This window comes from Sapajus apella, unplaced genomic scaffold, assembly GCF_009761245.1.
Source record: "Sapajus apella isolate SASKATOON/1434 unplaced genomic scaffold, GSC_monkey_1.0 scaffold24, whole genome shotgun sequence".
Taxonomy (NCBI): Eukaryota; Metazoa; Chordata; class Mammalia; order Primates; family Cebidae; genus Sapajus; species Sapajus apella.
The window spans coordinates 12,662,033-12,685,457 of NW_022436964.1; the positions used below are offsets into that span (position 1 = coordinate 12,662,033).

Consider the following 23,425-nt stretch of genomic DNA (forward strand, 5'->3'; position numbering starts at 1 on the left):
CAATGCTGTCCTATCACTTTAAAGACAGAGAGTATTTCCCTTTGTTCTATTTTAAAATAAGATTAAAACAAAATACCTGCTGCCATTGGTGACAGTTGTGAGTTCTGTTCCAGTAACTAAGTGGCCTCTTCATGGAGTCTTAAAACACCGTAACACAAGTCCTGTTTTGCTACTAGGAGGTATTTATCTTATATCCAAATCTTTTTTAATTTAAATCCTGAATTTAGTACTGTGCAATAATTAGCACATGTTTATATATTATCTTTTGCAGTACCCAGTGTTGACAATGTGCAAACTGGACATACATTATTGCTAAATTGTGAATATGAAATTTCTTTTCTGATATTTTATACTAAATTGATTGATTTTTTTTTTTTTTTTGAGACAGAGTCTCACTCTGTCACCCAAGCTGGAGTGCAGTGGTGCAATCTTGGCTCACTGCAACCTCCACCTCCCGAGTTCAAGCAACTCTCTGCCTCAGCATTCTGAGTAGCTGGGATTACAGGCACCTGCCACCACGCCTGGCTAATTTTTGTATTTTTAGTAGAGACAGGGTTTCACAATCTTGGCCAGGCTGGTCGTGAACTCCTGAGCTCATGATCCACATGCCTTGGCCTCCCAAAGTGCTGGGATTATAGGTGTGAGCCACCGCACCTAGCTCCCTAAATTGATCATTAGGAGAAAAGAAAGTGCTTAGTAAGTTGTGGGAAGCAGTTTCATCATGCCCATTGCATCTTGGGACTGCAATTTCTACCCCTTGCATGAGTCTGGTGAGACAGACAATCACACAGCAAAGTTTAAGTGAAGCAACTTTATTACTCACAGGCAGCAAGGAACAATAAAAGCTTAAGATTTATGGCAAACAGTCAAGGCTCAGGATAGTTTCCCAGAGCAGATAGAGTCTAGTCTGCACATAGCTGAGGGACCTTCAAAGCATGCTCCACCCTGAGTTTTATACCTAAGTGATACTTGAGTGCTAGGCTAAAGCACCGTAAGATCCTGTTTTAGGAAGGATGGGAACAGAGCTCAGTCTGATCTGGCCAGTTCCTCCTTATCTGAGAATGTTCCATTTCCAGCACATTCTACAGTTACTCTGAGAACTGCAAGAGAGAAAAAGAGAATGAGCTTGGTCACCAGTGTAATCCAAAGACTTGTTCTGCAAAGCTGCTCCGACACAGGGATGAATTTATAGACCTAATCCACTACTCTCTCTGTTTCATGTTACAAATAAAAAATAATGAACATATAATAGTGTTGAAAAAAATCAGATGCAAGGTGTTTCTATGTAAAGGGGGATCCTTAAGATCACTTGATTTAAATTCTGAAAAATATACTGATAAAAATATTTAAAAAATTATTTATATTTTTATTTGGTTTATATTCATTTTTAGGATAATAGCTATCAAATTGTGAGCACTCACTGTGTTCCAGCTGCTAGCTTAAATGCTGTCTATGCATTCTTTTACTTAATCTTCATGACTGTAAGGCAGGCACTCATGTCAACTCCATATCCCAGAATTAGAAATGGACCCATGGAGACTTAAAGTAACATGTCTGCCACCCAGCGAGGCAATGACCAAGCTTAGATTCAAACATAGATCAAAAGATACTGGAATATTGCTTCCAAACTGCAGGCAATGATTCATCAGAGGCTCAAGAAACCAACTGGGGAATCATCAGTAGCATTAAAAAAAATAGATAATAAAATAAAATGATGTAGAATAAAATAGTATAGAAAATAGCCCAGGGTGGCCAGGCACGGTGGCTCACGCCTGTAAACCTAGCACCTTGGGAGGCTGAGGCAGGTGGATCACCTGAGGTCAGGAGTTCAAGACCAGCCTGACCAATATGGTGAAACCGCATCTTAAAGAAAGAAAGAAAGAGAGAAAGAGAGAGAGAGAGAGAGAGAGAGAAAGAGAGAGAGAGAGAGAGAGAAAGAAAGGAAAAGAAAATTGCCTAGCGCATCACAAATAGAGAAAGTATTATTCTGTGAAACTTTTGTTTTAAATACACACGCACACATGTCTGTGTGAACTGATTCTTGATATAGAGTGCATTACTCACTCTGGGTAATGCCTTAAAATATATAAAATATACACTATGCTGAAATCAAAAGCAACAGCAATCTGCTTCTAAAAGGCTGAACATTCAAGTTTAATTTTTAAAAGTTATGTATAGTGACTACAGGATGGAAGATACATGTTAACTCATAGCTAAGTATTCTATTTTTTTAATTCATGCTAAAAGAAGAAAAACATTGTAAAATCAATTCCCCTTCCAGCAGATTGATAAAATTCACAACAAAACCCAACAGAGAGAACTCACAACAAAAAAAATAACATAAACACAAAATCTCATTTATTTTTGTCTGAAGCACACAGGAGCTCACTCAGCACAATAACAGTAAGCAAATCATACAAATATTGAGAAAAAATGTTCCTATGAATACATACATATATATTCTTAAGAGTAGCGATCAGGAGTTTAACAACAATGTAAAGTGGTTTTCTCTAAAGAATGCTTTCTGACAGGCTTTTGGGTAGGAAATGGACAGGTAAATCACTGTCACATAACAAATAAGCTAAGAATAACTTCTGTTACCAAGTCATTTGAACCCCGTGGACTGTGAAAGCCCTCTTGGAATTTACATTTAATTCCATCATTGGCCTGGTTGACTTCCACATTTCACTAAATTTGGACAAGATCTACAAAGTAACCCCTCAATTCTCAATCTCTCACACTCAGGGCTGTGGGAGGGAAGGGCAGGTGAGACCAGTTGTGAACACATACATGGGGACCAGTGTTAGGATTTTCTAACAGTGTCTTTCTGTGTCTGCACTTCCTTCCAAGCTCTTCCTTTATAGGCATTATTATAAAATGTAAGGTGCAAAGTCATACCTACACTGGCTAGTAGATCTGAAATTGCTAACATCTCCTTAAAGCCATCCCTCCCCACAAAAAAAACTTAAAAATTCTTAACAACCCATGCAATTTAAAAACAATTTCAAGTCATTGCTCATAACATACTTCTTAGTTTACCTGTTAATAACTCACAGCATTGCTTTTAAGCATGTGAATGTTTTCAGCCATCACCATCAACTTTAAAAATGGACAACAATGAAAAGGTGTCCAACAGGCTCCAGAAGCATCCAAATTTTGCATCTCTATCTCTCCCATGTATAGCACAAGGTAGAACTGATACAATGTGCCTTCCAGCTTGCCTTTAAAGCTTTCCATATGTCTGGTTCTGAGGTGAAAAGATTAAAAATAGAAGAGCCTGGTAGGGAGTGACAATTCAAAATGCATTGCTAGTTCTCACACCCGTTATGCTTCCTCTCTAAGATCTCAGCTGCAGTTGCCAACAGAGATATTGGAGGGCACACTTCAAAGTCGGCTAAGCATAATGGGGAAGAGTTTCCTACCATTTCTTTCCCTTTAACCTGTAGAATTCTTTCTGAAGTAAAATGAGTTTCAATGGGGGCTCAATGCTCACAGCACTAACTTAGACCCCTAGCATGAAGGGAGCATGTTCCAAGATCTCCTCTTGTGGTCTGATAATTCAACTAGGGAACAGTCTCCTTGGTCTGTTTAGGACAACCTTTCACATCCTAATCTTCTACTTCCCATGTTTCCCTCTCATTTGAAAATGAAATTTACCTTAGCTGATTAGCCTGCTTTTGTGTTCTGGTTACAAAAATATTTTGTGAATTTATGATAATCAATACTTTTGAATGGTTTTTACCTTTCAAAATCTATTCTGTTGAAAATACCATGGAACATGAGGGAAATGGTGGGGGGTGGAGTGAGGAGGCTGGTAAGTTAATTGTTTCTTTCCTGTCAGAGAGCAAGATATTCAAACAAAAAGTGACAAATAAGATTGGCTTAGAAAAGTGCCCCTCCACAATTCAGAAAGTCAGCCTACACTAGGCAAAGGCAATATTTCAAAGTGCAGAAAATCTGGCCCCAGGTATAGCTAATGCCTGTGGTACAGAAAAAAAAAAAAAAGCATACATAACATTCAGGAACACCGCACTTGGAGAAATAACACATATAAGTTTTAAGTGATGCAGAGAGATCAAAGTACATATAAACATTTCAACACACCCTATTTTTACTAGGAAAGATATTCTGGTCTTAACACACTATCAGAGCTAAATTTAAATGTTTAACAGGATGGTTGTGTACGGCCATTCCTACTGCTTCTGATGCTACGCTTATTTATATCTACTGCACGTGAATCCTAAGTCTACATGAAAACTCATGATCAACATCAAAACGGACACCCTTAAAGAAGGTAAAAGTGCAGGATCTTGCAAATGCTAGAGGCAGTGGCTGCCTGTAAGTAGGTCTTACACATCTCATCTAAATTCCTGAGCCTACTCATTTGGTTAGACACCATGTAACCAAGTTCCTTTGGCAGGGGTTGAGGGATGAAGCGGAAGATTCTTGCCAGCCCCGTAGAGAAATGGGGAGAAATTTGGCAGGGCGTCTTTGACATGGCTCAGGAATTAGATATATTAGAAATACAGAATAAGACTGGAAATTGGGTTTACTAAGCTACTTCTCCCACAAAACAATCTCTGTTGTTTATTAAAAAAATAAGACTAAACTTTTGTTCCATCTTTAGGTGTCATAAACACATAATCAAATCTAAAAGTATTTCTACTAGGGAAAAAAAATGGGCCAATTACTGCTAAATTAGCCTAAGTATGTGAAAATAAAATTTATACTACATGAGGGGGAACTGTGTTTTTTGTTCTGTAAATATGGAGTTAGCTATATTATATAAAGTTTTCTACTATAAGACAATATTAAAGAGTCACTCCTAAGCTCTAGGAATGACTATAATATATTAAGAAAGTCTATTCTTTTTCTTTGCTCATTTATAGTATTTGTAATTAAATAAGAAAAATATAGAATTTAAATAACATTCACACCAATACTTAAAGATTTATCATAAGGTCATAATTTGGTTTTAATTCTAGGTTATGGGAAAACACACTGTGACAGGAAGCATAAAAATACTCTTTGCTTTGTAATGTTCCTGGATGTCTAGTAAGAATTAAGTCCTATTAATGTAAATAATAAGTAGGACATTATATACTTTTCATTATCCTAAAATTTGAATGTCCTAAAAATTATAAGGAGTTAAACAGAAAATTGGAAGAAATTAGAAAATAGAGTGCTTTCAATATACAGGGTTTAAAGATTTTTAACAATATTTCTTTAACAGGATTTGTCCTTCATTTTAAAATTCTAACAGACTGATATTTAGGTATGGAATTTCAACAGCTACGACATATTGTTTGGGTGGAATAGGCCATGGCAATGGAACTGGTCTTGTTAGTATTGGCAGCTCCTGGATGCCCAGCACCTGACCTAGTTTACGAAGACTCCAGTCTACATAAATTCCATAAAGCATGGAATTTGTTTCTCTTCTAATAAGATGGAAGCAATGATAACATCTCACTGTTATAAGTTGATTTTTAAGGTACACAAAAATACAACTATTTATGCCATGTAATTACATGAATAATATTCCTAAGAGACTTTAAATCTTTAATACCCAACTTCTGTCAAACACTTTGAAGCACAAAACTATATTAAGAAAGCATGTGGCATTCAATTTCTGACATTCATCCTCAAAGAAGGCAAAGCACAACACTAACACATCTCTGAAATGCAAATTCCATTAAGTACAAATTTCTAAAACACAAGGTCAATCTAGAAACATGTTTTAAAATTCAACAAGTTCTCTTTTTAAATTAGTATTCTCCATATATAATTTTCAAACACAATCTGAAGTGATTTTCTAACAATTGTTCGCAGTCTAACTTTGCTCCCTCATAAAAATATACTCTCATGGGTCCATTTCAGTTTTCTAATTTTTGCATTTATTAGCTCAAAATGTCTAACCTTTTAGGAACATCTTTTCTTTCCACATTTTCAAATACGAAAAGGGCTTTGCTTAAATCTCATTGTACCACCAGTGATAGCATTCCCTTCTGTTTGAGCTTAAAGTAAGTCTGAGCAGCTCCAAAGGGAGACATTTTCATGAAATTTATGAACCCTCTCAACCAAAGTTGAGAATTAGTGCAACTTCCTTCAAACGATTTGTCAAGTGAATACTGTAACTAGACACAGAAAGGGATAGTCATCCCAAGAACAAGGTACTATTTTTTGACTTTCTAACTCCACCTGGGCACAAGGGAGATGCAGAACCACACTAATCCCAGGAGAACTTCGTAGATGCCCGAGGGTCTTACACTGAGCTGGAAAACGGAACCACCTGCTTTCCGCCCACATAAACCTCCTCAATATTTCGATCATCTCCTGAAAGAAAAATCAAGGAATCATGTATAAAGTCCTTTTGTGTCAATAATTATCTTCATTGCCATTGGGAGAGATTTTTTTTTTTTTAAAGATACTTCTAGGAGAGGAGATACCAAAAGCTGCTTTCCCCCCACCTTCAGATCGTTTATAATCTGAACAGGAAGACATGATCAATAGAAAATGCCATAGCTAATTTCATGATTAGGGTCTGAATTCTGCTCCAGGGGCAGAAATCACATAAAGTTGAATCACCCCCTATAGCTGTCCTTTCTCAGCTAACGTGGTTGGTTTACATTTTGCCCCCATGGAGAAAGAAATACTTTACATATTTCTTACACTCCAGAAGCAGTTCCTCAAGAAGTAACACATGTGTCTTTCCATCTCAAGTTCACTGAGATCACTCTGAGCTCACTCAACAGGATGAGACATAGAGTAGAATCTTCTGCATTTCTGTTTCTCTCAGTGAATGGAATTGAACATGAGTACATTACAAGCACATTTATGAACCCTCTCAACTAGAGTTGAGAATTAGTGCAACTTCCTTTGAACAAAGGTGAGACTTTGAACACGTGGTGAGACTCTACTATGTATTTGTCACACAAACATGGTAAGGCAGAATGTCAGATACTGAATGAGTGCAAGAGGAATGAACATGAAAATCTCTTCCCCTTTGGCCTTCTATTTCTCAGCTTAGAACTATGACTAGAGAGAGCCATGTGCACTTCAAATAGAACCTTTAAATAATATGCCACCAATGGGCTTAATGCTTCAGAGTGTTAAAAAAAAATGAATCAAAGCAAATTATCATAAATAGAGTTTAACATACGGCATGATAAATACAGAGAGCCATAGCCAAGAAAAAGACAGGCGAAGGTTTTATTTAATATTTAGCATAGAGACATACATTCACCTACCTAAATAGAAGAACTTCTGGATAACAGCCTAAAATGGAAAATAAAGGTAATAAGAAAGAATAGCTTGTGCATTTAGAAAAGTAAATTCACAGCTGACAATGGTTGGCAAGCCCAGAAATATGAATTTACTTCTCAATGGCAAAATCTACTTCTATTAATTAAAAAAGAAATAGGTACATGCTTTTAAAAAACCTCCCAGAACAACAAAATAATCCATTGGCAATTAACAGTTCACCTATTGCGTGAAAGTTCTGGGTATGTAACTTTAGAGTCATCATGGCAAAGGTATTATATAAATTAAAGAAATTAATTTAGTAAAATAATTCAAATATTTCAAGAGGTATATGATGTAAGACAAGCTTGTCCAATCTACTTTATTGTGTTGTTGTTCTGTTTTGTTTGTTTTAGGCTTTTAGCAGCCCGAAGCCATGGTTTTTAGTTTCTGTCTCTAGTGATAAGCAGAAAAGAGGGGTGAGGGAGGGGACTTTATTGACCCAACCAGAAACAGAAACTAAGAACCCGTGACTGTATTATCTCCCTTGGATACCCCTGATGTAAGAAAAATGACTAAAACTATTCCCTAGAGCCCTATTCCCAGAAATTAATTCTAATAAGAGAGTAAAAGAATAAACAATATAAAAATAATGATGGGATCAGGACACGCTATCCTCAAATCAAAAGCAGGAAGGTCATTCTGACCCTCCCTTCACCCCTCACCCCAATGCAGGTTATAAGACCACGTAAAGGGTGTCCTCCTTATAACTAATCTCTGAAGACAACGGGTCGCAGAGAAGAATCTGAACCAACAGGCCTTGCTAAGTCCCCTCTAGCTTATTACCACTCGATCACACTCTTTGTCCTATCATATTTCTCTACAATGCTCCACTCTTCATCAAACCTAGTATAAAAATACCCAAGTTTACCCATTTCTTTGGGTCTTTACTTCCTTATGAAGGAAGTCAGTTAATGTGAAAAGTCTGGCAGACACATAAAAATCAGTCAGATACTGTTTTCAGATTTTCTAGGATTTTGGTCTCCATAATTTAAGTTCATCACTTGACTTCCCTTTCTTGACTTTGGGTTGTCTAGTGATGACCTATAAAGTTCAAGTCAAGTTCTAGCTGTCACTTATTATCTGTAAGACCTTAGGAAATTAATTTTCTAAGGATTCATTTCCTGATTTCTACAACAATAGTAACTAGCAATTACAACTATGTCTATTAGCTGGACACGGTGGCACATGCCTGTAGTCCCAGTTACTTGGGAGGTTGAGGCAGGAAAATCACTTGAACCCAGGAGGTGGAGGTTGCAGTGAGCTGAGATTGCGCCACCGCACTCCAGCCTGGCAACAGAGCAAGACTCTGTCTCAAAAAAACAAAACAAAACAAAACAAAACTTTAATATATTTATTATCACATTTACTCTCATAAGTAGATCAATTTAGAAATGACAATAGTTAATTCTTTTTTTAGAAAGAAAAAAGTTTATTGTATCCACAGGAAAACACTTTATGATAAAACAACAAAGTTCATTTTCTTATAAAATTAAAAACATTGACATAACAGAGTGGGCAAGAGCCTCGTCTCTGGTAGTCAGAAAGCCCCAGGTGTGAGTCCAAACTCTGCCTACTAATCACTGGCTATGAGTCTTTACGTAAATCAGTTAACCTCCCTTAAGCAACACTGCCTCTATAAATTAACATGGCAACATAAATAGTACCTACTCCCTTAGTGTTGCTCTGATGATTGAACAAAATTAGGTATGAAAGTGCCTAATCCCATACCTACCCAGCACATAGCAAGTGTTCAATGAGTTCTGGTTACATTATGGCTGTTTATAGCCAAATACATTCAAATATACAAACACATTCAAAATAGAAAAGTTTTGTTAATACCATTATTCCTTTTTTTTTTTTTTTTTTTTTGAGACGGAGTTTCGCTCTTGTTACCCAGGCTGGAGTGCAATGGCGCGATCTCGGCTCACCGCAACCTCCGCCTCCTGGGTTCAGGCAATTCTCCTGCCTCAGCCTCCCGAGTAGCTGGGATTACAGGCACGCGCCACCATGCCCAGCTAATGTTTTGTATTTTTAGTAGAGATGGGGTTTCACCATGTTGACCAGGATGGTCTCGATCTCTTGACCTCGTGATCCACCCGCCTCGGCCTCCCAAAGTGCTGGGATTACAGGCTTGAGCCACCGCGCCCGGCCAGAATACCATTATTCTTAACATTGCTGTCATAAAATTACAATAATTATCAAAGGGCTCCAGTGTCCCTTTTAAGATTTTCCTGCATTCCATTAGAATGTTTCAGTTTCTATTTTCTTTTACAGAGGGAAGCTGTTACGGCGACTTTATGAAATAAATGCGTTTTGATTTACTTACCTCAGAAATATCACCAAAAAAATCCCCATAAAACAGGTCAATGGGAGAGTCAGATGCTTTGGGGTTGATCAGGAGGGCATCAAATTCCTTGCCCACTTCAAAGTTTCCGATCTCACTATCCAGCCCCAGGGCTATAGAGAACAAGCGAATAAACAGTCAGGATTACAAGCCATCACACCACACTAATGTCTCAGTTTGTAAGGACAGATTCTGCCAACATGTCGCTGGGAGAAAAAAAATTAGTATCTTAACAGTGAGACAGAAAAGCACTCTCATTCTAATAGGTCACAAGACTTCTACTTACAAAAAGTGGAGTAACCACAGGAAACCAAAATCTGGGAATAAAAACAGTTCCCTTCATCACTGTGTCGTAATTCTGATTTGTCTATTTCAGCTCTATTGGTGCACTTCATAGCCCAGCTGGTCTATGCTTTTCATTTATCCCTCCAAGAAACATGATGATTAACATAATACCTTTCCTCTTTTTCCCTTCTATTCTCCCCAAAACACTTCAACTCCTTGCCTTGCCTTTTTTGTTCTTTCTGTTCCATGAAATAGCTGACAAGATTTATTTTCATGGCAGTGAAATGAACCTTGCATAAATAAAAAACAATTATCCTTTTGCACATTTGTCAATGCAGGCATATCCATCAGAAACTCCTTAGTTTAAATCTTTTGAATGGAAAAAAAAAAAAACCTCACTTCTCAAAGTGAACAGATTCTCATAGCTCAAAAGTCCCAAAGCTTTTGAAAACAGACCAATCTCTTTGCAACCTTGAAGGTTTTCTGGTTGCCAGAAAAGAATGGTTTTCTAAAATAGAGCACAGGCCGATAACATCTATTGACTTGGCTCATCTCATAGCTACAAATCATGTTCCAAGATTATTGGATACCAAGGAAGAACATCTCTCATTTTTATGATTTAGTTTCAGAAAAATGGGGGTAGTTGGCTTTCCTCTCAAATGGAGGTATTGAATCTAAAGTTCCTTAAAGCCTGTAATCTGAGGAAGGTGTACACTGGGGTCACAAATGGAAGCATGAATAAAAGGAAGGTTAACCAGAGTGCAGTATTATTTATTTCAACTTTTGCATGTATTTTTTGCATTTTATCACTGCTAAAAGTTTTATGTGAAAATATTGAATTGATTGCCTCTGTTAGGCAATATCTAATACATTATATTTCTACATGTAGGCATCCAGAAACTGTGGCATTTTTCTAAACACTGACTTAGAAATCTTACTTGTTCTTAAAAGATTCTTTAAAGGGCAACTCTCATTCTCAGAAAAGAAAAATGGCTTTTTAGCTAAAGTACTCTCTTTAGCAAGACAGGGGTATGAAAATAATCCAATATGTTAAAAGGAGCCAGGTGGCTTCTACTAACTGTATGGGGAAGGACTGAATGTAATAGAAAAGCACTGGACATTCTCTCCTCCTTCAGTGATTACTTCTTTTTGCCCTTGACAAAGAAGCATGTCAAGTATGAGTTTTTAATGACTGGATTCAACATAAAATTGTTGTGCATTTAATAGACCAGATAACCAGATGCAGTGACTAGCTGGGGTTTAGGCAAGTTTGATGATATATATAAACCAAGTGGGCTTTTCAGTAGAGCCTAGAGAGTTCAGGAATGAACTAACCAAGAAAGACACAATTCTTTTCAGTGAATTTGTAAACTGATATAAATTCAAATTGTTGCACATAGACCCCAATGGGCTGGTAAGTGACTCGAATGCATTTCAGGAAATGCAGTTTGGCTGCCTTTGGAGTAAATGTTGGTTGACTCTGTAAAGATAATTTATGCTCATCTTGATCTTCTTGAGAGTGAATGGAAAGGCCATGGCAGTAATGGGAAAATGCCACACTTTAAATACAGATCCATTCATCTCATTTTACTCTGACTATAGTAGAGAGACAAACTAAGGAAAAGAAATTCCATGAGCAAGCCCAGTGACCCAGAAAATAGATTTAAAAGCTACACAGCAAAGTAGAAACGATTAGGTAGGCACCCATGCTGGCTTCATCAAAGAAACAGGATCCTGATGAAGTAACTCACAGAGAGCCTAGAATTCAAAAAGCACTACTTAAATACAACTCGTTTGTAATACAACCACAGACGGCAGAATAACTATTCAAACTCAAATTCGGATGTGAAAAGATAATGGTGGTATGGGTGAAAGGTTGTAACACTTATTAAAATAGTGAGTGATGTGAAATTTGGGATTTTAGAAAATGAAACCATAAGACTTTGGGAAATCCAAAAAAGAAAAAAAACCCAACCCTGTATTTGTTTTTCTTGAAATGTGCTTATGATGTTCATCATAGGCCCCAACACTCAAAGAAGATGTGAGAAGTCTCTTCCCAGGATAATCTTGGCTTTGATTGTCCTCCATTACTAAGACCCAGGGTGTCTATCATAAATCTGCACTCAAATATGTTTCTAAGCTATATCTACATTTTGATTTCTTACTAGCTCCCTAGGGTTTCATACTATGTTTCACTATCAGATTACATTTATATTTGACCAATTTTTTTTCCATAACAATACAGTTGCCAGTGAGAAGTGGGAAAAGCTGATGAGCAATATTTGCATATCAACCAACTATATTTTTGCATCTTTATCCTTTTAAAGAGGTTTGAGTAATTAGTGTACTTAAGTATATGAACCAAATGCATGGTCTTGGCAGGAATTTATACAGGAAGAAACTGTAGTGGAAGGGCAGAAAGTCAGAATTTGCATGTTGGCTTATGATTATGTGGATTCAACTCATAGCGCACTGTGTCTTGACAGCTGTGTAATCCTCACTCAGGCTTCTTGTTTGTAAAACAGAATGAATAATAGTGGTTGTGAGGATTAAATAACAACACATATAAGGCGTGTTATATGTTTCCTATCACAAGGAAAGAACTCAGTATGCCTTGGCTATTATTTTACTATTATGATCATCACTGAGGCCACGGGAGAGCAAGTTACTTGACTCAATGGAAAAATGGATTCTTTATTTATCTGGAGACTCTGTTGCCCAAACTGAAGTTGTAGTGGCGCGATCACTGCTCACTGCAGCCTCTACCTCCCTGGGCTCAGGTGATCCCCCCACCTCAGCCTCCCAAGTAGCCAGGACTCTAGGCACACTCTGCCACACCAGCTAATTTTTCTATTTTTTTGTAGAGACAGGGTTTTGCTACATTGCCCAGGCTGGTCTCAAACTCCTGGGCTCAAGCGATCTGCCTGCCTCAGCCTCCCGAAGTGCTGGGATTACAGACGTGAGCTACTGTGACTCTTAGGTGCCCTGCCTAAGAATGGATTATTCTAAAGAATTCATAGGCATGTAACCCATGTAATATCCATTGAAACAGTATGATAACTGTGTCTCAGACATCTGTTCTACCAGAGACAGTGAATTCACTGAAGGAATGATTCCTCCTTCAGTGAACATTACTTTACTGGCTGAGTTCTGGGTATGTCACATGAGATGGGATCATTATGAATATCGGTTTTTCTAATACCAAGCATGCACCTTCATAATACATCCAAGGACACAGATCAGCATGGTTGCATTTTGCGTGAGAGAAAATGTAATAGTCATTACCTTGGCTTCCTCCAAGAGTAGCTAGTCTGAAGACTTCTTTGAGGGTGAGGCTTTTCTCATTTACCTTATTAATTAAAAGGATATTGGAAGCCATCACTGCTCTTCTGATTGCATCAAGCATGGAATATGAATAGCCGCCAGCCACGTCTGCAGTAGGTAAAATAAAACCAAAACAGTAACCTTATGAGGATAAGTGGAATAATAGATATATGATTGTTTTTATGACATTCAGTCCTTAATATACTTTTTATAGTTAAAGCTCTTAACTATAAACATAAATAGCCATAGACTAAGATTTAAAGCAATTCAAAATCTAATTAGTATCAAATGCCTACTTTAGTTTCCTATACCTGCTGCAACTAATTATCACAAATTTTCTAGCTTAAAACAGCAGAGATTTATTCTCTCACTATTTGGAGGTCAGAAGTCTGAAATTAAAGTATTGGCAGGACGACAATCCCCACAGGAACTCTAAGGAAGAATCCTTCCTTGCTTGTCTCAGCTTCTGGTGGCTCCCGGCATTTCTTGGCTTGTGGCAGCATCACTCCAATCTCTGTCTCCATCCTCAAATAGCCCTATTCTCCCTGTGTCTTTTATTTGTCTCTCTTCCTGTCTCTTCTAAGGATATTGATCACTGGATTTAGGACCCACTCTATTTCAGAAGATCACATCTTGAGATCTTCACCTTAATTATATCTACAAAGTCCTTTATTCCAAATAAGGTCACATTTACAGATTCCGGTAGACATCTTTTAGGGACCCACAATTCAACCCAATGCAATACTCAAATGGTTTTAAAAGCCAAGAGAAGAAACTCTTACCTCTGAATATTCTATGAACACTCACGGAAATTGTTCAAATATGGCTGCATAGTTATAAGGATAATTTAGATAACATGTGGTTTAAAATAAGCTTATGGTTCTATTCAGTAAAAATTTATCCTAACTTTGTTCTAATCCAGATGGGAGTTTTGGGAAATTAAAAATCCACTTCTTTGTAATTTTTATGAAGAGCTTTTAGAATGAACTTGTGTATTTTGGGAAATTAGTGTAATAAATGAGCAATACTAATGCAGACAGCTCTGTATTTTGGTGGGCATGATTAAATGAAGAATGAGATTTTAGCAATTTAAAGTCCCTAATCATAATCAAATGAAATACTACCTTTAATAAGAATGAACATGGGATTATTAAATGAGTTTGTATAAATAAATTTCAAGTTAGTATGTTTTATTAAAAGAAAACACATTTATAGCTAATAAAATAAGCTTCATATTTTGTGTTCCTTCTGTCACTTCTAGGTAGACATATGTAATTGTTAGTGCCTATAGATTTGTTGCAAAAACAAAGTAATTGCCTATTTAGTAGTAACTCCAGGAGGAAGATCCAAGATGGCCATTTAGGAATAGCTCAGGGTTGCAGCTCCCAGTGAAAGCGCAGAGGGTGAGTGGACACCGCATTTTTATTGCCCAGGGACCAGGAGATACCCAGGCGGATGAGCCCCATGGGTCACCAGCGCGGCTGTTGTAGCCAACGTGGTTCTTTTGGTCGGCTTGGCTGCTTTGCTCTGTGTGGTTGCTTTGTTGGCGCGGTGGCCGGCGGTTCTCCATACAAAATGCACTGGTCCGGGTGCTCTTTTGGCAGGTGATTAGAGACCCGGGAAGTCGCCCATTCATCTGATTAAAGAGAGGACTGAACACGGAGCCAGGCCAGGAGATTCCTGGGCAAAAAAACCGCCACGAATCTCAGCACCACTGTTTAAGCTGGCGCAGTGAGTGACCGCAGGGGAAATCACACAGATCCCAGAGCACCCTTTCAACAGGCGACTGGGATAGATTCGACTCTTCAACTAAAAAAGAAAAAAAAAAGGCTCTGAGGCAGGGAGACAGGTGATCAGGCTTGGTCCAACCCCCACAAAAGAACAGCAATCAGAAACTCTCTGGATTGAGAGTTTTACAGCAAAAGCAGCTAAACCCGGGATGGTCCAGCTCTGTGGGGGAGGGGCGTCCGCCATTACCAAGGCACTCCAACACTACGGAGGTAGTCAGCCAATGCTGAGGCAGCCTGCCGTTGCCAAGGCAACCCGCCATTGCTGAGGCTACCTGCTGTTGCCAAGGCACCTGCCATTACAGAGAGAGTCCTCCAGGCCACCATTGCCGAGGCAGTTCTAACTACACCCATATAAACAAGACTGCTGGGAAGTTTACACAGCAGCTGGGCAGAGCCCACAGCAGTTCAGCAAAGCCTCTGCAGGCAGACAGTGAACAGGCTGCCTCCTTGCTGGGCAGGGCAGCCCTGAAAAAAAAAAAAAGGCAGCAGCACAACAGAAACTCAAAAATAAAGGCCTAACTCCCTGGGACAGAGCACCTGGGAACAAAAAGCGGTTTATGAGTTCTGCTGCAGCAAACCTAAACGTACCTGCCCAGCAGCTCTGAATGAACAACAGAGCTCAGAGCTCAGCACTTGAGCCCCTATAAAGGACAGACTGTCTCCTCAAGCAGCTCCCTGACCCCTGTATATCCAAAGAGTCAACGCATGAAGGAGAGATCAGACTGACATTTGGTGGGTATCCTTCTGGGACAAAGATAGCAGAAGAAGAAACTGGTAGCAACCCTTACTCTTCTACAGCTGCTGCAGGTGATCCCCAGGCAAGCAGGGCTTGGAGTGGACCTCAGCAGTCCTACAGCAGAGGGGCCAGACTGTTAGAAGGAAAACTAAGAAACAGAAATAACTTCATCATCAACAAACAGAACATCCACTCAGAGACCCAACCTGAAAGTCAGAAACTACAAAGACGACAGGTGGATAAATCCATAAAGATGGGAAGAAACCAGCGTAAAAAGGATGAAACCACCCAAAACCAGAATGCCTCTCCTCCTACAAGGGATCACAACTCCTCACCAGCAAGGGAACAAGGTTGGATGGAGAACGAGTGTGATGAATTGACAGAATCAGACTTCAGGAGGTGGGTAGTAAGAAGCTTCTGTGAACTAAAAGAACATGTTCTAACCCAATGCAAAGAAACTAAGAACCTTAAAAAAAGATTTGACGAAATGCTAATGAGAATGGTCAAATTAGAAAGGAATATAAGTGAATTGATGGAGCTGAAAAACACAACATGAAAACTTTGCAAAGCATGCACAAGTTTCAACAGCCGAATTGACCAAGCAGAAGAAAGGATGTCAGAGGTCGAAGATCAACTCAATGAAATAAAACGAGAAGGCATGATTAGAGAAAAAAGGGGAAAAAGGAATGAACAAAGTCTCCAAGAAATGTGGGACTATATGAAAAGACCTAATCTACGTTTGATAGGTGTACCTGAATGTGATGAAGAGAATGAATCCAAGCTGGAAAATACTCTTCAGGATATTATCCAGGAAAACCTCCCCAACCTAGCAAGGCAGGCCAATATTCAAGTCCAGGAAATATAGAGAACACCACAGAGATACTCCTCACAAAGACCAACCCCAAGGCACATAATCGTCAGATTCACCAGGGTTGAAATGAAGGAGAAAATACTAAGGGCAGCCAGAGAGAAAGGTCAGGTTACCCACAAAGGGAAGTCCATCAGACTCACAGCACATCTCTCAGCAGAAACCCTACAAGCCAGAAGAGAGTGGGGGCCAATATTCAACATCCTTAAAGAAAAGAACTTTCAACCCAGAATCTCATATCCAGCCAAACTAAGCTTCATAAGTGAAAGAAAAATAAAATCCTTTGTGAACAAGCTAGTACTCAGAGATTTAGTCACCAACAGGCCTGCTTTACAAGAGCTCCTGAAAGAGGCTCTACACATAGAAAGGAACAGCCAGTACCAGCCACTCCAAAAACATGCCAAATGGTAAAGAGCATCAACATAATGTAGAATCTGCATCAACTAATGGGCAAAACAGCCAGCTAGTACCAAAATGGCAGTATCAAATTCACACATAACAATATTAACCCTAAATGTAAATGGACTAAATGCCCCAATCAAAAGACACAGACTGGCAAATTGGATAAAAAGCCAAAACCCATTGGTGTGCTGTATCCAGGAAACCCATCTCACATGCAAGGATACACAAAGGCTGAAAATAAAGGAATGGAGGAAGATTTACCAAGCAAATGGAGAGCAAAAAAAAGCAGGAGTTGCAATTCTCATCTCTGATAAAATAGACTTTAAAGCAACAAAGATCAAAAGAGACAAAGAAGGACATTACATAATGGTAAAAGGATCAATGCAACAAGAAGAGCTAACGATCCTAAATATATACGCACCCAATACAGGAGCACCCAGATACATAAGGCAAGTTCTTAAAGACTTACAAAGAGACTTAGACTACCACACAATTATAGTGGGAGACTTTAACACCCCATTGTCAATATTAGACAGATCAACCAGACAGAAAATTAACAAGGATATCCAGGACTTGAACTCAGACCTGGACCAAGCAAACCTAATAGACATTTACAGAACTCTCCACCCCAAATCCACAGAATATACATTCTTCTCAGCACCACATCACACGTACTCTAAAATTGACCACATAATTGGGAGTGAATCACTCCTCAGCAAATGCAAAAGAACGGAAATCATAACAGTCTCTCAGACCACAGTGCAATCAAGTTAGAACTCAGAATTCAAAAACTAACCCAGAACCACACAGCTTCATGGAAACTGAACAACTTGCTCTTGAATGTTGACTGGATAAACAATGAAATGAAGACAGAAATAAAGATGTTCTTCGAAACCAATGAGAATGAAGACACAACATGCCAGAATCTCTTGGACACATTTAAAGCAGTCTCTAGAGAAAAATATACAGCAATAAGTGCCCACATGAGAAGCAAGGAGAGATCTAAAATTGACACCCTATCATCAAAATTTAAAGAGCTACAGGAGCAAGATCAAAAAAACTCAAAACCTAGCAGAAGACAAGAAATAGCTAAGATCAGAGCAGAACTGAAGGAGACAGAGACACAAAAAACCCTTCAAAAAATCAATAAATCCAGGAGCTGGTTTTTTGAAAAGATCAACAAAATAGACAGACCACTAGCCAGATTCATAAAAAAGAAAAGAGAGAATAACCAAATTGTTGCAATAAAAAACGATAAAGGGGATATCACCACAGATTCCACAGAAATTCAAACCATCATCAGAGATTATTACAAACAACTCTATGCACATAAACTAGTAAACCTGGAAGAAATGGATAAATTCCTGGACACTTGCCTCCTCCCAAGCCTAAACCAGGAAGAAGCCAAAACCCTGAACAGACCCATAACAAGGTCTGAAGTTGAGGCAGCAATTAAGAGCCTACCATCCAAAAAAAGCCCAGGTCCAGAGGGGTTCACAGCCGAATTCTACCAGACATACAAAGAGGAACTGGTACCATTCCTTCTGAAACTATTCCAAATAATCCAAAAAGAGGGAATCCTTCCCAAATCATTTTATGAGACCAACATCATCCTGATACCAAAACCCGGCAGAGACTCAACAAGAAAATTTCAGGCCAAATATCCATGATGAACATAAATGCAAAAATCTTCAATAAAATACTGGCAAGTCGATTGCAACAGCACATCAAAAAGCTTATCCACCGTGATCAAGTAGGCTTCATCCCGGGGATGCAAGGCTGGTTCAACATACACAAGTCTATAAACGTAATTCACCACATAAACAGAACCAAAGACAAAAACCACATGATTATCTCAATTGATGCAGAGAAGGCCTTTGACAAAATTCAGCAGCCCTTTATGCTAAAAACCCTCAATAAACTAGGTATTGAGGGAACGTATCTCAAAATAATAAAAGCTATTTATGACAAACCAACAGCCAATATCATACTGAATGGGCAAAAACTGGAAGCATTCCCTTTGAAATCTGGCACTAGACAAGGATGCCCTCTCTCACCACTCCTATTCAATATAGTACTGGAAGTTCTAGCCAGAGCAATCAGGCAAGAAAAAGAAATAAAGCGTATTCAAATAGGAAAGGAGGAAGTCAAATTGTCTCTATTTGCAGACGACATGACTGTATACCTAGAAGACCCCATCATCTCAGCCCAAACTCTCCTGAAACTGATAAGCAACTTCAGCAAAGTCTCAGGATACAAAATCAATGTGCAAATATCACATGCATTCCTATACAGCAATAAGAGACTTAAAGAGAGCCACATCAAGAACGAACTGCCATTCACAATTGCCACAAAGAGAATAAAATACCTAGGAATACAACTAACAAGGAACGTAAAAGACCTCTTCAAGGAGAACTACAAGCCACTGCTCAATGAAATAAGAGAGGACACTAACAGATGGAGAAACATTCCATGCTCATGGTTAGGAAGAATCAATATCGTGAAAATGGCCATACTACCCAAAGTAATCTACAGATTCAATGCTATCCCCATCAAGCTACCAATGACCTTCTTCACAGAACTGGAAAAAAAAACACCTTAAACTTCATATGGAACCAAAAGAGAGCCTGCATAGCCAAGTCAATTCTAAGCAAAAAGAACAAAGCAGGAGGCATTACACTACCGGACTTCAAACTATACTATAAGGCTACAGTAATCAAAACAGCATGGTACTGGTACCAAAACAGAGATATAGACCAATGGAACAGAACAGAGGTCTCGGAGGCAACACAACATATCTACAACCATCTGATCTTTGACAAACCTGACAAAAACAAGCAATGGGGAAAGGATTCCCTGTTTAACAAATGGTGTTGGGAAAACTGGTTAGCCATGTGCAGAAAGCAGAAACTGGACCCCTTCCTGACACCTTACACTAAAATTAACTCCAGATGGATTAAAGACTTAAACATAAGACCTAACACCATAAAACCCTAGAAGAAGCTCTAGGCAAAACCATTCAGGACATAGGCGTAGGCAAGGACTTCATGACCAAAACACCAAAAGCATTGACAACAAAAGCCAAAATAGACAAATGGGACCTAATCAAACTCCACAGCTTCTGCACGGCAAAAGAAACAGTGATTAGAGTGAATCGGCAACCAACAGAATGGGAAAAAATTTTTGCAGTCTACCCATCTGACAAAGGGCTGATATCCAGAATTTACAAAGAACTAAAACAGATCTACAGGAAAAAAACAAACAAGCCCATTCAAAAGTGGGTGAAGGATATGAACAGACACTTTACAAAAGAAGACATATATGAGGCCAAGAAACATATGAAAAAATGCTCATCATCACTGGTCATCAGAGAAATGCAAATCAAAACTACACTGAGATACCATCTCACGCCAGTTAGAATGGCGATCATTAAAAAATCTGAAGACAACAGATGCTGGAGAGGATGTGGAGAAATAGGAACACTTTTACACTGTTGGTGGGAGCGTAAATTAGTTCAACCATTGTGGAAGACAGTGTGGCGATTCCTCAACGACCTAGAAATAGAAATTCCATTTGACCGAGCCATCCCATTACTGGGTATATATCCAAAGGATTATAAATGGTTCTACTATAAGGGCATGTGCACACAAATGTTCACTGCAGCACTGTTTACAATAGCAAAGACCTGGAACCAACCCAAATGCCCACTGATGACAGACTGGACAGGGAAAATGTGGCACATATACACCATAGAGTATTATGCAGCCATCAAAAACGATGAGTTCGTGTCCTTTGTAGGGACATGGATGAACCTGGAAACCATCATTCTCGGCAAACTGACAGAAGAGCAGAAGATCAAACACCGCATGTTCTCACTGATAGGCAGGTGTTGAACAATGAGAACACAAGGACACAGGGAGGGGAGCACTACACACTGGGGTCTGTTTGGGGGAAATAGGGGAGGGACAGTGAGGGGTGGGGAGTTGGGGAGAGATAGCATGGGGAGAAATGCCAAATATGGTTGATGGGGAGGAAGGCAGCAAATCATGCTGCCACGTGTGCACCTATGCAACAATCTTGCATGTTCTTCACATGTACCCCAAAACCTAAAATGCAATAAAATAAAAAAATTTTTTAAAAAGTAGTAACTCTAGATTGTAGCTCAATTTTATGCTCAACTATCTTACATGTGCTTAGGTTAACCTGTATTTAAATTAGAGAATCACCCAACTCCCTAAAAACTTTCATTACATGTACTTAAGTTACTAGTCTGTGTTAATATGCAGTAACCATCCCTTAAATCTTCATTTTTATCATAGCTAAGAAAACAAACAGTTTTGGAACAATGCACATTAAGCTTTCAAATAGTTTGTCTGCTGCTTCCTTCTTTACTGCTAAAACAACAAAAATGTTATATATAGATAAAAGTAGAAAGAAAATTATATCACTATGTGATATGAAAATATGTAAAGACTAACTATATTTTATTACATATGGATAAAGACTGGAAGCAATGCAGTTGCTTCCAGTGAGTATGGAAGATTTAAATATATGCAGTTAAAAAATAAGGTATAAAATATCACGGAAAGTGGGATTTTCCTAAATATCTACTCAAAATTAACCTTACAGAAAGAATAAGGATAGATTAGGAAATAATGCTATGCAATTTACTGGAAAAAAAACTGAAAGATGCCTTATGATGTTGATTTAATCATCTTGTATTCTTCTGATTGCCAATGTTATGTCAGTAAAATAAATGTCGACCAAGAAACAATTTTGAGCTCATCAAAGAAAGACCCCTGGGCTGCATAATTTCCTGGTATTGAGTCAGGACCATTTGTGTAGGAGTCAAGCTTTTCTTCCAGGGATTTCCACTGTGATAGTAACTTGCCGATTCTTCCTGACTGTATTAGCTTTGTAGTTTCCCCTTTCATCTACAACACATTTAATGTAGGTTGTACTTTATCATATGGCCAGAGGCACTGTGGTAGGATGAAGGAGAAATCATGAATGTCTAACATTTTAAGACCTGGTTTTAAACTGTGCACCTAGAACTTTTTGCTTTGTGGAACTTTTTTTTTTTTTTTTTTTAGATGGAGTCTTGCTCTGTCACCAGGCTGGAGTGCAGTGGCACAATCTCGGCTCACTGCAACCTCCGCCTCCTGGGTTCAAGTGATTCTTCTGCCTCAGCCTCCCGAGTAGCTGGGACCGCAGGCACGTGCCACCACACCCGGCTAATTTTTCTGTATTTTTAGTAGAGACGGGGTTTCACCATGTTGGCCAGGATGGTCTCCATCTTTTGACCTTGTGATCCGCCCGCCTCGGCCTCCCAAAGTGCTGGGATTACAGGCATGAACCACCGTGCTTGGCCGCTTTGTGGACCTTTTATCAGGAACTTAGAAATAACACCATAGGCCGGGCGCGGTGGCTCAAGCCTGTAATTCCAGCACTGTGGGAGGCCGAGGCGGGTGGATCACGAGGTCAAGAGATCGAGACCATCCTGGTCAACATGGTGAAACCCCGTCTCTACTAAAAATACAAAACATTAGCTGGGCATGGTGGCGCGAGCCTGTAATCCCAGTGACTCAGGAGGCTGGGGCAGGAGAATTGCCTGAACCCGGGAGGCGGAGGTTGCGGTGAGCCGAGATCGCACCATTGCACTCCAGCCTGGGTAACAAGAGCGAAACTCCGTCTCAAAAAAAAAAAAAGAAATAATATCACATATCTTAATAATTGCAGAGAAAATTCAGTTACATAATCAAAGTGCTGACAAAAGAGTGGAAACTGTGTGGAGGAGGGAGGTCCCTAAATTGAAGCATTTTCTCAGAAGATCTGCTCCCTTACCCCACTCCTTCCCCAGGACCATCATGATGAAGGTGGTTCCATTACTTGCTCATCAGAGTCAACATTTGGACACTATTATTTATAAGAAGACTCTAACAAAATTATACAAGAGCAAAAACTTAAGCCAGAGGAATATGGAAAGATTAAAAAATGATTTCATATGTGTGTGCTTATTTCCTTTGCATTCATTCACTTATTCAGCAATCAGTTACTGCAGCCCTATGCATGCCTGATTTACTTAAGCACTTGTACATAAAACCTATGGGCTCCCCACATGAGCGAGCTAACTATCTTGTTGGGGAGAAAGAAAAGAATCGTATCAACAGACTCACATTAACAATAAATTTTTTTTAAAGAAAATGGAGATGAAGGGCCCATTTTGATAGGATGGTGAGGGAAGACCTCTTTAAGACAATGAAATTTGAACTAAGACAAGAATGAGAAGAACTCAGCCATATAAACAGAGGCAAAAAAGGGCATTCAGACAGAAAAACAGAATGCACAGAGGACTTTTGGGAGAAGGGAGTATG

The 23,425-nt window shown here is 38.9% G+C and overlaps 1 protein-coding gene across 4 annotated transcripts in view; it reads right to left on the reverse strand.

The window, feature by feature from the left end:
- Nucleotides 1-2,336: 2,336 nt before the first annotated feature.
- The window catches only part of GDA (guanine deaminase), a 158,835-nt gene continuing 137,746 nt past the window's right edge, over nucleotides 2,337-23,425 (reverse strand). For all 4 annotated transcript variants that reach the window (XM_032290684.1, XM_032290682.1, XM_032290683.1 and 1 more), the window contains 4 exons: nucleotides 13,217-13,363; nucleotides 9,629-9,759; nucleotides 7,248-7,275; nucleotides 2,337-6,333 (listed from right to left, as the gene is read on the reverse strand). In XM_032290684.1, coding sequence (XP_032146575.1) covers nucleotides 6,263-6,333; nucleotides 7,248-7,275; nucleotides 9,629-9,759; nucleotides 13,217-13,363 — 377 coding nt within the window. In that variant the 3' untranslated portion in view covers nucleotides 2,337-6,262. The remainder of the gene's footprint in view (nucleotides 6,334-7,247; nucleotides 7,276-9,628; nucleotides 9,760-13,216; nucleotides 13,364-23,425) is intronic.